This window comes from Halyomorpha halys, unplaced genomic scaffold, assembly GCF_000696795.3.
Source record: "Halyomorpha halys isolate HHAL.00 unplaced genomic scaffold, Hhal_1.1 Scaffold751.1, whole genome shotgun sequence".
NCBI classification, from domain to species: Eukaryota; Metazoa; Arthropoda; class Insecta; order Hemiptera; family Pentatomidae; genus Halyomorpha; species Halyomorpha halys.
In genome coordinates, this window is record NW_027110937.1 from 96,616 (window position 1) to 113,243 (window position 16,628).

Sequence of the window (16,628 nt, forward strand, 5' to 3'; positions counted from 1 at the left end):
CCTGATTAAGGCTGGAAATTCTGGCTGAAACGTTGGCACTAATAAATAAGTTTCTACTTGTGTTCTACACTGACCGCAACCCCAACCATTTTATCCTCATACATATTATGCACGGTCTATGGAATCTACTCTTCTTATATTTATATTGAATATCACAAATTCTAATTAAAAATGTTATCTATTAAAATATTACATCCATAATTCTTCAAAAATAAATATAGTGTAATCTCAGTTATTCAAACACTCCAGTAAACCAAACTGGTTAAAAAAAAACAAAGTTACTATTTTTGAGAAAACTCAGCAGGCAATAAATTTTAGTTTTTAAATAAAAATGCATATACATACAGAACATTTTTAACTTCCTGATCCATTTATAGTAACCACTGTGAAAATCGAAAGCGGAAATTTTCAAGCAGTTTCGAAAACAGGTAATCTAATTCCTATAGAAGTTTTCATATTATATATTGTATTATCCTCTTTTATGAGTAAATAGTTATTTATTATATATAAATGATTTTTAGTAGGTTTTATGTGATTTATCATTTCAATATGTTTATTTGTAGAATTAAACTTAAAAGCAAGCTAACCAATTTTCATCAGTAAAATATGCAGTCACGAAAGATATGGGGCAAAGCTTAGATGGCGGCACGAGACCTGCAAAAAGTTCGTTGAATCACGGCCATGTTGAGCAGATTCAAATATTTTAAAAACTTTATTTTAACTTGCCATACATTGAAATTACAGTATATTTAAGAAAAAATAGAAGTTAAGAATAAGTAAAGAAAATTATTGATAAGAAAAAATTCAAAACGATGTTGAGAATTAACACCTAGAGAAGAGGAAGGAAGAAAACTTGGTTTTTGGAAGGCATTCATTACTTAGCCGCGGGCAGGGAATGATGTTTCCCGGATGAGGAGGTCCTCATCGTGTTTTGTCTCGCTCAAGGGAGACATCTTGAAAAAAGAAGACAACGAAAAGTCACCCAGGAAGAATAAAGGACTCTTTGTTTGTCGCCAAATCGCCGAACAACACACTTCAGTGGATAAGAAGTAAATTAGAGAAATATTATTATTCCACGGGACCACCAAAAGGGGTATTTAAGATCTTTAGTTTAACATGTTAAATATATTTTCTTCTTTTAAAATGTTAAATAATATAACAAATAATATGGTTGAGAGTCTGTTAATAGGTCTGCTAAATGGAGAATGATGTCATGCAACAGACCAGCTGAGCTCTTCCCTCATCATTTTGATAGGTTAGTTGCTCGTAGTTCATGTTTTATTTGGAAATTCTTAAACCTTAATAAAGTAATGGATAAAAATAATAATAAAGTAATGAAAAGGAAAAAAAAACTAGAAGAAGAAACAAGGAACAAATCAGGTGGGGGAAAGATGATGTGATGAAGCTGTTGGAGACATTTCATTAGGGGTATTCATGATGTTGTGTTAAATGTTATAACTATAAGATTGTGAGCAGCCCTATTTAAAGTCATGTTAAACGTTAAATGCATAAGAGCTCCTGGCGGATTTTCTCAGCAACTTGTTGTATAAGCCTTTATGTTTATAACCTTCCTTCCAGACCCTCACGTTATTGTTTACTTCAGTTTTGATTTAAATAATTAATTACAACATGCCTAGAGTGAGTGAAAAGTGGAATTTGTGTGAAAGTTTAGCTTATGAAATGAAATGAAAAAATAACTTTATTCTGGGACATATGTCCCCTAAGAATAATTACATGGTTCATATAGTGAGATTTTTATCTGGCGAGCGTTTACAAATTTTCAGATAGTAGAATGAAATTACATTGGTTTTTTTCTCAAATGTATCATTAAAATTATACATTCTGGTTTAATAACAAGGATATGAATACCACTAACACACGAAAGAACTGAGCTGTCACAACAAAAATGGCGGCGATCTCAACTGGTCTATTGTGTGACGTCATTCTCCATTTAACAGACCAAGTAACAGACTCTCAGCCATGTTAAATGTTATTTCGTTTTACCACGGTAAAAGAAGGCAATTTTTTTCAATTTAACATGAGTTTTTCCATTTAACACGCTTTAACATGTTAAACCAAAGATCATGAATACCCCTGTTATCTCTTAAAGATTACAAAACAAGTTGCCGAGAAAATCTGCTAGGAGCTCCTCTGCACTTAACATGTAATATGAACTTTTAACTAGGCTGCTCACAATCCTATACTTATATTAAATAAAAGTCAAACCATCCCAGATGAGGTTGTAACCTGCGCCACTACAGACTCCAGGTTGTTGAAAGGACACCATAACACAACAGGCTCATTAGGAATGAAATAAACATTAAATGCGTTTTATTTTTTAACTCTCTAAACGGGTAGATAGAAATGAGAAATCATTATTTTATGGTTGATAAAATTTTAGAACATAAATACCAAAAAATATATCAGTTTACCCAGTGTAACATAATTTTTTAGCTCAGAAGATATTAAAATTAAATTTAAGTTCAAAAGTTCTCAAAATAAATACTTAATAGTATTTTTATTTATGGAGGGTTTGTTTTGGTATCAGATTAAGGACTATTAAAAAAACTCATAACACAAAATACATAAGGCATTCCCAACAGATTTTTATAAAAATTATTTTAATTGAAAAGGTCATAAAATTAAATGAATGATTAGCAATTTCTTAATATTCTCGTCAACATGAGAGAACGGAATTCCAATGAATCAAACTTTATAATCTTACCTTCTTCATCAGACTCTACATCCCATGAATCTTTAACATCTTCCTCTTCCTTGGGTGGTGACGCTTCTTCTTCCTTCGCAGCCTTCGGCGGTTCAATTATCTCGACTTGAACCTTTGGCACTTCTTCAGTTGCAGCCGCATCTTCTTTCTTATTCTTCTTGAGCTTGGTAAAAGGTCTAGGTTTCGCAGGAGGGTGGGGAGTCGTCGAACCTGCGTACATAGCCTTCATAGCTTCAATCATCGCTTCAGCTCTGGCTCTGTCCGCTTTTTGTTTCTGGTTCAGAAGTTTCCCCTCGGCCTTCAGCCTTTCCTTCCTCTCTTTTTCCTTCTGCTTTTTGCGTTCTTTACGTTCTATTTCGAGACGAATCTTTAAATTAACAAATTAAAATTTTAGTTATGTACAAATATACATAAGAGAGTAAGAATTTAAATTAAATGTTAATTTATAGTTAATACCTGTTCTTGCCTTGCCCTTTCAGCTTCTTCTTCTTTCTTTAATTTTTCAGCCGCTATAATCGCTAACCTTTCTTCCTCTTCCTTTATCTTACGTAAAGCTTCCTGCATGGCAGCTATGGTTTTCTTGTTCGGTTTACCACCCTTATCCTTATCTTCTTTCTCTCCTTTACCTTTCTTTTTCTTTTTCTTCTTCTTATCATCTGAAAAAATAACATATATGAACAACACGATTAACCAAAAAATGAAAATAACAAACTCACACTATATTTCTAACCATCGTCGTCCGCATCAACTTCTCCAGCTTCAGCCTCAGGTTCAGGTTTCTCAGGTTCAGGAGCTTTCTCAGGCTTCACAGTTTCGACCTTTGCTGGCGCTGGTGGTTCCACCTCCTTTAAATTAATATATTCTTTATTAATTTCTCTTTATAGATACATAATTTTTATACAATTAAGAATAGCAGAAATTTTCTGGAATCGAGGCCTACAAACTTTATTTTAAACATCACATCCTAAATTGATTAATATAGTTATGATTCAATCCACTATCAGTGGAAATATCAACCTATGATGGCCAAGAATCTGAACTAACACAATCTTTGGTAGCATTGTCGTCTTCTCGTGAAAATTAAATGCAATCAATCAACTTGAAGTATCCTAAGATAATTGAACTTTTGATCCACAGGTCTCGGACATGAGTATACAAGTGAAAAAGACATTTTAAGGAGTGAGAAACCAAGGAGCGCAAGTGACAATTTTGAATTTTGAGAGTTCATTTTTGCGATATAATAGTGCATTGCATCACAACATTGTTACTTATACTCTTTGGTTTCTCACTGACTCATTTAGAATTAAGTTACAGCGGTGTTAATAAAATAAAATATTAAAAACTAAATTAATAAAAAACAAAATATAAACTAGAAAATTTTATAGAATTCATACCTTCAATGTAGCCTTTTCTTTTTGTTTCTGTTTTTTCTCCTTCTTCTTTTGAGATTTTGTTGTCTTTTCATCATCTTCGATGACTTCTTCTTTCAGATCCGGGACATCTTTCTGATTTTGAGGTTTATCTTCTAGCAAACCATCTTCAGATTCTTTCTTATCTTCTTCTCCTTTTTTCTTCTTTTTGCCTTTTTTATCCTTTTCTACTTCTTTTTCCTCGACTGGAGGTTCTTCAGTTTTAGGAACTGGTATACCCGCATATTCCATTTCTAATTCGGCCAAGATCTTGTCTAAATCTTCATCATCATCTTTCTTCTTCTTTTTTGGCTTCTTTCCGCCTGCTGAAAATTAAAAAATTTAAAACATAAATCAAAAAGATCAAAATTTTAATGATAATTTCAGAAATCTGTTGAGATAGCAGTTTTATTGGGAGAATTCTGTAAACATAAAATAACAATCCTTGCACTTCAGTATCATTTATCCTAACTACAACTAATTTATTTAAATCTTAAAGCTTTTATTTGGATTCCCAAGCTGAGAACTTACTTGAGTAACTTCAGTGAGCCACAAGATTTTTTCTAAAATTGAAAAAAATTATTTTATAGAAAACTTAAGTAATTAAAATCAAATATAGAAGGGAAAAATTATTTTCATTTATATCATTAGATGCAATTTTGTCGGGAATACAAAAAAAAAATTAGGGCTGGCCAACATAAGTGAAACTTCTAGAAATGAAATAATGTATTATAATTTTAATTATAATGTCCATTTTACAAGAATACAATAACATTTTTATTTATGTTATTTTCTTATAACTATTAAATAATGTTTTATCTAATTATACTATTCATTAATTAAATTTAAATTATCATTCATAAAAAATAGTAAATGTTGATATGATTGGCTTTTCACCTCTTTATCTCGGTTTAGTGTCAAGATATTATTTTGAATTATAGCTCATTACAAAGAGAATAAAATACTGAACAATTCCTTCACTTACAATATGTGACTCCAAATTTTTAGTTTTCAAGATATTTTTAATTCAAATGCGCAAAACCTCGTTATTATTTCATTTCTGGGGCTATTCTTTTCATCTTTCACCTCTATAGAGAGGTACACCAAGATAGCTTGGTGTAGCATTAAGATGTAATTTTGAATTATAGCTCATTGCAAGGAGGGTGAAATGCTAAACATGCTCTTAGTTACAGTTAGCAGTTACAAAGCTTTTTAGTTTTCGAGATATTTCAATCTAAATGCAAAAAAAAAGTCAAGTGCTGCCCCATCAAACATCAATGTTTTATTTTGACTATTTCCTTGCATCAAGAAATCAATTAACTATTGTATAACTTTTTTTTTTCTTGAGTAGTAGAACTAAACAAGTTAAATTTTAAAAACTTGTTTGCAATGGAAAACACATGTAAGTGAATTTGCATAAATAAGATGATTGCACACCGCTCGCACAGAAAATGTTTGTTGCAAGGAGCGAATTGAACACCATGTGTGCAATGCAAGGTACAATAAAAATAAATTATTAAAATATGTTTTTAGTATGCAACAAAAAGCAATACTAAATTTTGTTTTACTTTACTTTTACAGATACTATTAAAATTAATTTAAAAAAAAAATCTTATCTCGACAACAACTTTACTCAGAATAACTGAGTGCACGGTATGCAACCTTCCTTATAGCCTCAGAAATGAATTTCACTCAGTGTGTAATCGGTCTCGAATCGGTTAATAAACTAAATGTAAGATTAATTGTAATCCTGTGAATTCTTAATATAATATAATTAATAAATAATAAGGGTTCATTATTAAAAAATAAATAAATAAATCTTTTACAGATAGAAACCATCAAATAAAAAAAGTAAACATAGAACAACCTTTCTTATCTTTCTCCTTTTCTTTTTTGACTTCTGGCTTAATCTCCACCTCCTCAACTTCACCCTCATCATCTTCATCAACATCATCATCACTTTTATCGACATCTTCATCAGACATAGCTAGCAAAGCAAACCCTCCTTTCTTTTTTTCAGTCTTAGTAGTAACGGGTTCGTCTTCCCCATCACTCGAATCTGATCCGTGTTTCTTTCCCTTTTTTGGAGGTGCCTTTTTTGGCCGCTCTTCATCCGAGTCCTGAACATTCTTGCCCTTTAAAAATGAGAACATTAGTATGTTCACACTGATTCTATACATTAAGATATTAAATTTATTGACTAGTACAATTACATACTCTAAAAACTATTTAAAGTTAAACTACTATAATAAAATAGCATCGCTTAGGCTGTGATGCCTTGTAGTTAAAAAAAAATCAAGAATACGATCTTAGACAGTTTTAAAATGGAATAAAATTTTATAACCAATTTATCTCTTTTTAAACAAGATAGTTTTTCAAAGGTTTAATTAGTTCAACTCGACATTTTTAAAATCTAAATGTAAAAAAAAAATTATAACAAAAAATACAAAAGAAGATCGTCAATTGACCATGTGTAATATGTAAAAGGAAGATGGTCCAGACCCGGTCAAAGAAAAAACCCAAATAGTAATTAAACTATTTAATGTGAGCCAACGCTTTTCCCCACTTTGCAGGGCTAGAAAAGATACAAACACTAAAATAAGGTAACAAATCTATTTTCTAACTTAGTTACCTTATTATAGGGTGTGTATCTTTTTTAACTCCGCAACTAGGAGTGAAACTTTATCTCACATTATATAGCTTAATTACTGTTATATATAGTTTAATTACGATTACTTCAATTACTATGAGTTTGTTCTTTGACCATACCCAGACCATCTTCCTTTTATAAAAAATAAAAAGGATTTTCCCATCTTTGGTACAACATCCCTGGTTGAACAAAATGATGATTTCACTAACAGATACGGTTCTCAAAATTTTAAAAACAAATAACTTTACTATCTACGGTTATATAAATTAATATGAGTGTAATTAAGAAATGATAACTTCACAGCATGAAATACTTAGTTCAATTTATTTATTTAAAAAAAAAAAATTAGGAACGTAAACAGTTTTTTATTTTTTTCGACCAAGACTCTCATTGGAGTCCTATACTGCCAAACCATCCATGGTTGGGGTCTATGTTCTTCATTTTGTGGAACCGCCGCTCAATGAAAAAAGTCAACGCCCCAGGCCAGATTCCAACCGGCACCGCCAATAAACATCAAACTGGTAAGACTGTCTTAACCATTGAGCTATGGGTGGCCCAAATATAGTTTTAAAATAGGGAAAGAGAATGGTAGGGGATACGGACAGTAATGATACACAAATTAGTAAAACTTACTTATGCCTAACATTTTGGCCTGAATTTCAGACATACATCAGGGCTGAAAAAAAAAAAAGCAAGATAAATTATAGAAATACGTCAAACAAACTAAGAAACAGCACAAGAAGAAATATTTGTAGATAGTAGATGATACAACAAAAATATAAATTATAATATTCCAAATGTAAGAATTACATATTGAAAATATTTTTTTAAAAAAATTCTTTCAAATATTTTCAACATTTGTCATAGATAATTCTTATCTTGGCAATATTAGAACTTGTCTTCTTGTAGTATCATCTTCTATCTACTTAAATTTATTGTTATACTTTTTTCTTAGTTGTTACGATACATATGAAAAATATATTTTTTTTTTTCTCTGAATTATGGTTGTTACCTTGTTTTGTTTTTCAGCCCATATGAAGGTCTGAAATTCAAGCCAAAACGCCAGCACAGAAAAATCAGTTTTAATTATTTTTGTATCATTACCAATTACTCCAACCATCTTCTCATATTGAATCAACGATCAACAATAAACACCTCATTATATAGTTTTTTTATTGACCTGATGTATTTGCAGTCGTCTTAAAAATAAAAAATGATGTTTTTTCCCCCTCTATTTAATGTTCCTCTTCTTTTTAAAACTACATCGTTTCTCTCAGCCCCCTTCGTAAAACTTTGATGAGATATTTGAGGTTATAGCAAGACATATCCATAATCTTAGTGACTTGGGTCACATTTTTGCTGATTTACCCCTCTCCCCACCCAAACAATTAGGTGAATATATAATCTCTGGAGCATATTGATAAACTGTTTATATACTGTATTATATGGATCCTTTGTAACAGGCATTTGACCCAAAGTATAACACTCTTAACTATCTATTGGTACATCACTCTGACATTTTACAAACAAAAAAAAAAAAAGAGTTGGACAAAATTAAAATTATAGAGATCAGTTTCATAAAAGGTCGATAGTTACAGTAAAAATCACTAGAACTAACAAAAATACATTATTAGATAGAAAAAAAAAGTTTCCATCGACATAATTTAATTTCCATTAAAAAAAATTAATTGAATTTTAGGAGTTCTCAAACAGGTTTTGTTGCAATACCCTTCTTCAGAGGTGGCAGCAAAAAATTAAATTTTTCAAAATTTTAATTTTCAACTATTTCAAAATTGAAATAGTTTAAATTTATAGAGAATAGCTATACAATAGCAAAAGAAATGCACAGTGTGGCCAATTGTTTATAAAAACTCAAGCATTCAAAAAGAAAGTTCAAAACCCTACTAATAATTACAAAAACCTAAAATCTGGGGTGTGTCAAGGAAATTAATTTTGATATTTATGAGAATTAACATAAAAGTTAATACACAATTATATAGTATAAAAGTTATTATAGTTAAATAAAGAAAACAATTCAGGAAAAAGAAAAAATTCTTCTAGACTTTTATCTCCACGAGTATGGTTTGTAGCCACTAAATATTTCCTATTTGGACATATGGAATTGAGCTCTGGGGCTCCACCAAACCATCAAATTCTTCCCACATCCAATCGTTACATTCCAAAATCCAACGTATAATCCTTGATGCTCCTTATTACGTCACAAATAAACTCATTCACAAAGACCTTAACATCCCATTCGTTGCAGATTTGACCCAAAACAGATATGCGTCTTTTCATTCCAAACTCCTTAACCATCCTAACCCATTAATTCTTAATCTTTCATCCTTAACAATCCCTGATAATCCTCCGAGGCGTCTGAAAAGAAGATAGCCACGGGACCTTCTAATTTAAATTAATGTTTGAAGTACCACCAATGGGTGGTTCCTTCCCAAGATTTTCAAGTATATATGAAACATACTACATATTTACCTATTGTATTATTTTGTACAGCTGTAAATTACATTAAATAAATAATTTAAAAAATAAAATAAAAAAAAAATATTTCCTGGTCCCATTTTTAACTTCTTGTCACTTGTCCCACTGTCTCTCATTATGGGAATTGATTTTTCAGATATTCTGATATTTTTTTCAGTTTTAGTTTGCAAGAATCTTTTACAATACTGGATGAGTTTGAGAGACTTAAATATTTAAATTTTTTTTTTTAACAAACAAAATTGTTTTGAAAGTATCTACATTTTCTATTTCTTTATTAATCATATTTAAAATACATATCAATAATAATTAAATTTATCGTACCATTACACTTTTTATCCATATTTCCTGTTAAAGGAGGTGACAATTCTGTCAGTAAAAGATGTTCAATGGTAAATACAAAATTTTGATGAATACAACTTAAAAATAATTCAAATCACATCACTACACTCAACATCTAATAAAAAATGTAAATGTTGAGTAGTTAAGAATATGAAAATAAAATTTCAAAATCTTTAATACTGCAATAAGTTAAAGAATAACTAACTATGCAAAGGGGGTGATAAATACAATAAAAAAAATTCATAACATAAAACATATTGAAGTATTCAATACATTAGTACGAAACTGATCTTCAGCTATCATTTCGAAACTCATAAGTACTTCTGAGAATCATGTGAATGAACTACCGAATAAAACAAAAAAGCAGCCGAAACATTAAAAAGTACACATACTAATTTAAAAAAAAAAAATTGCTGTTATTTAGAATATATATATAAACTTTAGAAAGTTGTAGATATTACATAAGTGGTTTAAATAATACCTTTAGTCAGAATTCAATATGCCAATATTGATTTCAGAAATATTCTCTAAAACATATTAATGATACACGGAATATTTATAAAAAGATTAAAATTACATATGGAATTTATTTACCTTCTTTTTATCTTTCTTTCCTTTAGAATTCAAAGAAAGTTCTTGAACTTCATCAGCCAAATCATCAGCTTCATCATGTATTTTCCCTAATTTTTTGTTTTTCTTCTTTTTAGAAGTATCTTCTTCAACATCGGAATCTAAATCTACTGCCCTACGATAAAGTTAGGTCATATATCAAATCAAAAAAAGTAACAGACAATATGTTTCACTTTCATAATCAAAAGTATATTACTTTTTCTCCTTTTTCGTTTTCGATTTGGAAGTTGCAACATCATTTTCAACTTCCTTTTCAACTCCAGATGGTTCACTACAGATAAAAGATAATCATTACCTTTAAGAAACAGTGGAATAGACTTTGAATATATAGAATTAATTGTTATAAAGGAAGAGAATAAATAGTAGAATTTAAAACTTAAAATAAGAAGGAAAAATGCAGCAGTCAAAAGAAAACTAGGTGTTGATAGAATTTTTAAAAACTGCTCATAGCTAAATACTTAGGAACCAACTTCAATCAAAGCAGGAGAACTAAAATAACTTGTTTCTACAATTATTTATCATGTAATAAGTTATTTATTTTAATTTTCAAGCATAGGAGGTTAAAGAAATACAGGTTAAACTAAACTTCCAGATTGAACTGAGAGAAACTTACGTATCGTCATCACATTCTACCTTTCTGCCTTTCTTCGCCTTACCCATATTGATGCAGATTCAAATATCAATCCGCGATTACAATAAATAGTGTGAAACATTAAAAAAAAATAGAAATAACTTAAAGCCTTTCCTAGAAACAGAACGTGAAGTGAACACTACCGCAGCTACTGACTTCTTGATAGCTGGTACGTCTTTTAACTAATGAATCTGACCAATAGGTGAAAGTTTTTACATATTTGTTTAATATTAATTCGCATTTTTCCATTAAAAGTGGTTTATATTTTCTTTATAATTAAATAATTCTCATGTTATAACATATTTATATTTTATGTCCGAGTGAAGGTTAAATATCTAGTAGTTAAGTGCGTATAATATATTATGAAAGTATATTATGTTTTGCGTTAAAGTTTAATTGTGAAAATTCTCTTATTGTTTTCATTTTAAAAAAAAAATATTCTCATCTGATTTGAGATCACAATGTTGTTTTATTTATTTTTTTGTTGCACCCTCTTTACATGATGGCTACCTAAGTTAGGTTAAGTTATAAACAGGGTTTGTTGTTTTGGGTCGGTTTTGCTGTCAGTTCAGAGTAGGTCAGTAAGTTGATTAAGATATTTGTGGCCGATGATGAGTTTTAATTGTTTAAAGTGTTTGGAAATAGAATAAAACTGTTAAGTAACCAAAGATTTGATGTGAATGAAGTTTGTTTTAATATTTTAACAGTGATAAACACAGCTATGATTTGCCCTCATTTTGCAACTTGTGAGATGTAGGGCACCCATATATGAACCTATATTCATGTTTTCAAATGAAATATTGTATCAAAAACAATAATTGGAGAGATTGGGTGAGTATCAATAAATTATATTTTATAGCAACAATCTAACTGTCTTTTCCATGTTAATCCTCTTTTTAAAAACTTTAAGTTATTTACTTGTTGTTTTTTTTTCGATTTGATAAAATGAATGCTCTCGATCTCAAGTACATTTTCCAACATATAGTGAATTGTTTAGAGTTATATATTTATAATTTTAAAATATTAAAGAATGTTTCAATAATTCTTCAACTCAATGAGTGTTGAATGCCAGCTTAGATACCTTATTACTTTGCATTTTTTCCCCATTTATAGTAAATATTTGTTTATTCTTTCTATTTAGTTCTTTAATCAATTATTTTCCTGTACGACTGCTGTTCGACCACTTAAATCTGATTGTTTTTGAGATTAACAATAATATTATTCAATGTTCCCCATAATTATTCTATGTTTACATTATACTAGCATTCGTATTCTACCCTAACACGAATTATACATACCTAAAAAAATAATTAATACATATTATATATCAGGGATGTTTGTAAGTGGATCACTATTTGATGGATCTAAAGTTCTACCACAATCCGAGCTATATTGTTTATCTATAGTATGAACAACATACTACTCTAATCTATGGTGTAATATACTTTATTTGATCCTCTAAATCAGTGGTTTCCAACCAGAGTTGCATGAAATAATATAGGAATGGGTCGTTCCTTTTGAACTCAACCTAGTTTTGAACCCTACTCTTAGATTTTCTTCATATTAAGCAAATGCGTTGTATAGGTTGGTATCCTAGCCTTTCTTAGTTTCTGATAAAAAGACAGATCACTTTATTTGTATCTAATAATAATGTAGGGGTTCTCCACCATTTTCCTATTCTTATCAGAAGAGTTCCTCCATTTTCCTTCTACTCAAAGAGTTCCGCCATTTTCCTACTTCTTCCAGTAGGGTTTTTGCCACCAGAAAAAGATTCGTAACCACTGCTCTAAGTTGCTCTATTCTATTGCTGAGCAGTTGAAAACCTCTGGATAGCCGCTGATTTCATATGAGGAATGGAAGAAATAACCTTTTATAGTATGATTGAGCCTCCTTGGAACACAATATTTTTCATTCTACATTTTTTAATTCATCTTCTTCTTCTTCAGTTGGGTCTTGGCCTCCTTAAGCAGCTTTCACCAGTTTAATCGGTTAAGTGCAGCTGCTCTCCAATTCCTCACTCTGAGCAGGGTTCTCGAATCTTCTTCAACACCATCCAACCATCAAAGCTTTGGACGGCCTCTCAGCCATGTTGCATGTAGGTACTTAGTGAGTCATTTATTTGCAACCTCATCAGTCCCCATCCTTGCCACATGGATCCAGCGCAGCCTACCAATTTTCACAATTTTTCCAACATTAGGCTCACCGATTAATACTTCACCGTTCGTGTGTCTTCTCCAAGCTGAACCATCCTTTACTGGGCCATCAATGCGTCTTAATATCTTTCTCTCAAATGTTTCATCAGATTTCGAAAGTGTTGCAGGTTTCTGAGGCGTAAATCAGCTCTGGTCGAATTAGTGTTTTATATAATCTAATTTTTGTAGATCTTGATAATGGGCTACTACCTAAGTGCCGATGCACCTATTGGCTGATGCTGTTCGTCTCCTTATCTCTGCCAAAACGTCATTGGTGGTATTGTGATCCTGTGATCCAAGGTACACAAACTCCTCCCAGCTTCCTGACAGCATCATCAAGAGCAAGATAGATCTCTTCTATGACAGATTTTGATCTTCTATTATGTCGATATCGTCAGCATATCCCAGGATTTGTACCATATGATTACAAATGGTTCCACTAGTCTGAACCCTTGATTCTCTGATAGCTTGATTTCATCAAATTCTTTCAACATGTCTTTAGAATGAAGCATTAGTTTTTATTTTATTTTTAAAAAATTTTTTTTTTTTTCTTAGTTACTAGGCTTAAGCATCATTATATGCACTTTTTCTGTTGACATTATTTATCTTCCCTGTTCTTTAACAATAAAATGTGATTGACATTTCATTCATAAGAATATAAAATGTTTTAGATCATGGCAGAAGATGATAACGATAGCATCAAAGAAGAATCCGTTTCTGACGTAGATTCTAGAACATATAAGGAAGAAGACATCTGTAAAGATGAATGTGATAATGAAGAAGTTAATAATACAGATACAGGACTGAATACTAATTATGATTCTTCGGAAGGAAAAATACCAACTCATAGGTGAGAATATAATTGTTAATTAAATTTTCATTGTTTGTTAAATTCTTACTATGAAGATGAGGTGTTGATAGTTGACTGTAGATTAATATGTAGAGAAGATGGTCTGGGAATGCGGTCGGCAAAAAACAAAAAATTATTCACGAATAAATAATTTTTTATTTATTTTCAAACCTCGATTAGCAGTGGTTGGTCTTACAATTTCTAGGCTGAGATCATTCTCAGAATTAAGTTCTGTGCCTAAATAGGTGAACAATGCAACCTGCTGGAACTTATAGGGTCCTATTTTCAGGAATGGTTTCTGAACTTCCCTGTCCCCAACACGCATATATATTTCATATTCTACGTCTTGATAGTCCATTCTCTTTTGCATCCTTTTCTAAAGTCAAAAAAGTTCCCTTTAGGGTGCACACTGATCTGACCTAGAGATCGAAATCATTCATATAAACTAGAAGTTAGACCAAGCTGGAAAAGATAGTCCTAGTTGTTTGCATTTCGGAACATCTCACAAACTTTTCACTGGCCAGGTTAAAGAGAAGACAAGGTAATCTTCCTGCCTATTACTACTGTTTGCATTGGAAGGCTCCGACGTACCATATACTCGGTGTTCTCCAAAATCATCCTCCTAAGATGTATTAATTTCCTCAGAATCATTAGGTCCTTAATTTTTTTAAATACATACTTTAATTATATTATATACATAAATAATTGACCATATAATTTCAAATTATGAAGAAAATGGTCAGGGATATGGTCAGAAGAGAACAAAAATAGTTAACAACTATTTATTTGTCGATGTTTCGCCCCACTCTGTAGAGCTTCATCAGGGTTGTTCATGTTAAGAACTTTCGAGACTTTGACAGAATAAAAAATGTCATATTTAATAATATTATATCTTTTTTAATTTAATAATATTATATAATCATAATATTTTAATTATACTCCATGTTTTCAATAGGTGTGAAAGATGTGACTACGAAAGTGTCTCGCATACAGCGCTACTTGCTCATATGGCTATGTGTACGTCCCGTTCAAAAATGTATGAATGTGATGTGTGCCAAATGAAGTTTTCTAATTCAGCAAATATGAGAAGACATAAAATGAGGCACACCGGAGTAAAACCTTTTGAATGTCGGATATGTGGGAAAAGGTTTTTTCGCAAGGATCACTTGCAGGAACATTCAACAACGCATGCGAAAGCCAATCTATTCAAATGCCCTATTTGCCTCAGAGGATTCCAGAGGCAAATAGCTATGAGAGCTCATTTTCAAAATGAGCACGTTCAGCAAGGCGATGCTCCTATAAAGTCATGCCCACTCTGTGATTTTACTGCTGCGTCAATGAAAAGCTTACGGGTTCATTTTCATAATAGGTAAGTTGAAATTTTTCTGAATAATTGTTGCTATTATTGTATTGTATTATATTTCCATAAATTAATCTTTCCCTTTAATTCAGACATGGCATTGATTTGGATCAACCTTGTTACAATACTGAACGTGTAGCAGAAAGCGTTGCACCTCCAATGCATTTTTTGACTCCACATGTGGAAATTTCTCTCCCACAGTCACCTTCTTCTCCTCAACTGGTTCGTATATTTGAATAATGTCCCTACCAATTTATGAAATGAATTTTAAAATTTATTTGGGTTGTAGATCCTTGACAAAGAGGAATTAAAGATGATGTTCAATCAAATTAGCCAATTACAATTTTTTTTACTCCTTATTCTGTTAAGATGTTTATTAGCGTATTTTTGATATAAAAAAATTTAGGTGATTTAAAATTTATCATTGTCTATATCACCTGCCTAGGATGCATTTATGTTTATATTTATTTATTTTACGTTGGAACAAGTTGTTTTTCCGTCCTGCTTTATAATATTGAGCAGTGTTACTTAAGTAACACTAGGAGAACTTTTATCATATACCTGTAAATTCATTTAACTTGAACTTTTGAACTTAAATCACAAACTTTAAATTCACTTTACTTAAGCTATTGAAGTTTAATCATTTTTGTGCATTTTATATGACATAAATGCATTTATACCTCAAAATAGAAAATGGAAAGTAATAATACATATCAGTCTCATTGTAAAAATTTATTATCACTGTGAACAATATTCTTTATTAGAAACCTTCAAAAAGCAAATATTTGTAATTCTTTCAAAAAAATTCTTTTGCAAATTTAAATTGATTCTTTTATGTTTTTTTTTTCTTTTGTAATATTCTTTCCTTTACAAACTTCTTTGATCAAAATGTTAAAAGTGATAATGTGGCCACTATATACTTCTTTGCTGTATGTATCTGCTAGCACAATAAAAATAAAAGTTTATGTATCCGAGCAGATGACAACATCTATAGGTCGGTGCCAAAATAACATACAGAAATGATAAACATAAATCAAATGTGAGTTAGTTACATTTATTTTTAGGGTGCCGTGAAGGTTGCTATGATTTATAGGCTAGAACATTATAATATGAATTTATTTCTAGCAATAAAACTAATATTCAATTTAAAAAATACAACTAAATAATAAAATGAAAATTTAAAAAAATGAATGAAAGAACTTTTGAAGTGAATAATAATGATATGAATTTATAATTAATAATAATGAGCTAATGAATAGGTAATGTGGACTTGATTGACAATTTATATATTATTTTTAAAAAAAAAGAATAGAATATATTATAAATATAACATTATACAAAATAAT

At 30.5% G+C, this 16,628-nt stretch overlaps 2 protein-coding genes across 3 annotated transcripts in view; one reads left to right on the forward strand and one right to left on the reverse strand.

Annotated features, from left to right (window-relative positions):
* The window catches only part of eIF5B (eukaryotic translation initiation factor 5B), a 97,151-nt gene extending 86,103 nt beyond the window's left edge, over nt 1-11,048 (reverse strand). The window contains exons 1-8 of one of the 2 annotated variants that reach the window (XM_067049050.1): nt 10,863-11,048; nt 10,446-10,520; nt 10,214-10,364; nt 6,002-6,269; nt 4,120-4,457; nt 3,456-3,570; nt 3,182-3,381; nt 2,726-3,092 (exon numbers count right to left, since the gene is read on the reverse strand). In XM_067049050.1, coding sequence (XP_066905151.1) covers nt 2,726-3,092; nt 3,182-3,381; nt 3,456-3,570; nt 4,120-4,457; nt 6,002-6,269; nt 10,214-10,364; nt 10,446-10,520; nt 10,863-10,909 — 1,561 coding nt within the window. In that variant the 5' untranslated portion in view covers nt 10,910-11,048. Of the gene's footprint in view, nt 1-2,725; nt 3,093-3,181; nt 3,382-3,455; nt 3,571-4,119; nt 4,461-6,001; nt 6,270-10,213; nt 10,365-10,445; nt 10,521-10,862 lie in introns of both variants that reach the window. The other variant, XM_067049049.1, reaches the window with a different exon arrangement.
* Nucleotides 11,049-11,517: 469 nt separating this feature from the next.
* The window catches only part of LOC106685884 (zinc finger protein ehn-3), a 5,954-nt gene continuing 843 nt past the window's right edge, over nt 11,518-16,628 (forward strand). Inside the window, exons 1-4 of the mRNA XM_014428865.2 lie at nt 11,518-11,711; nt 13,744-13,922; nt 14,878-15,291; nt 15,375-15,504. Coding sequence (XP_014284351.1) covers nt 11,649-11,711; nt 13,744-13,922; nt 14,878-15,291; nt 15,375-15,504 — 786 coding nt within the window. The 5' untranslated portion in view covers nt 11,518-11,648. The remainder of the gene's footprint in view (nt 11,712-13,743; nt 13,923-14,877; nt 15,292-15,374; nt 15,505-16,628) is intronic.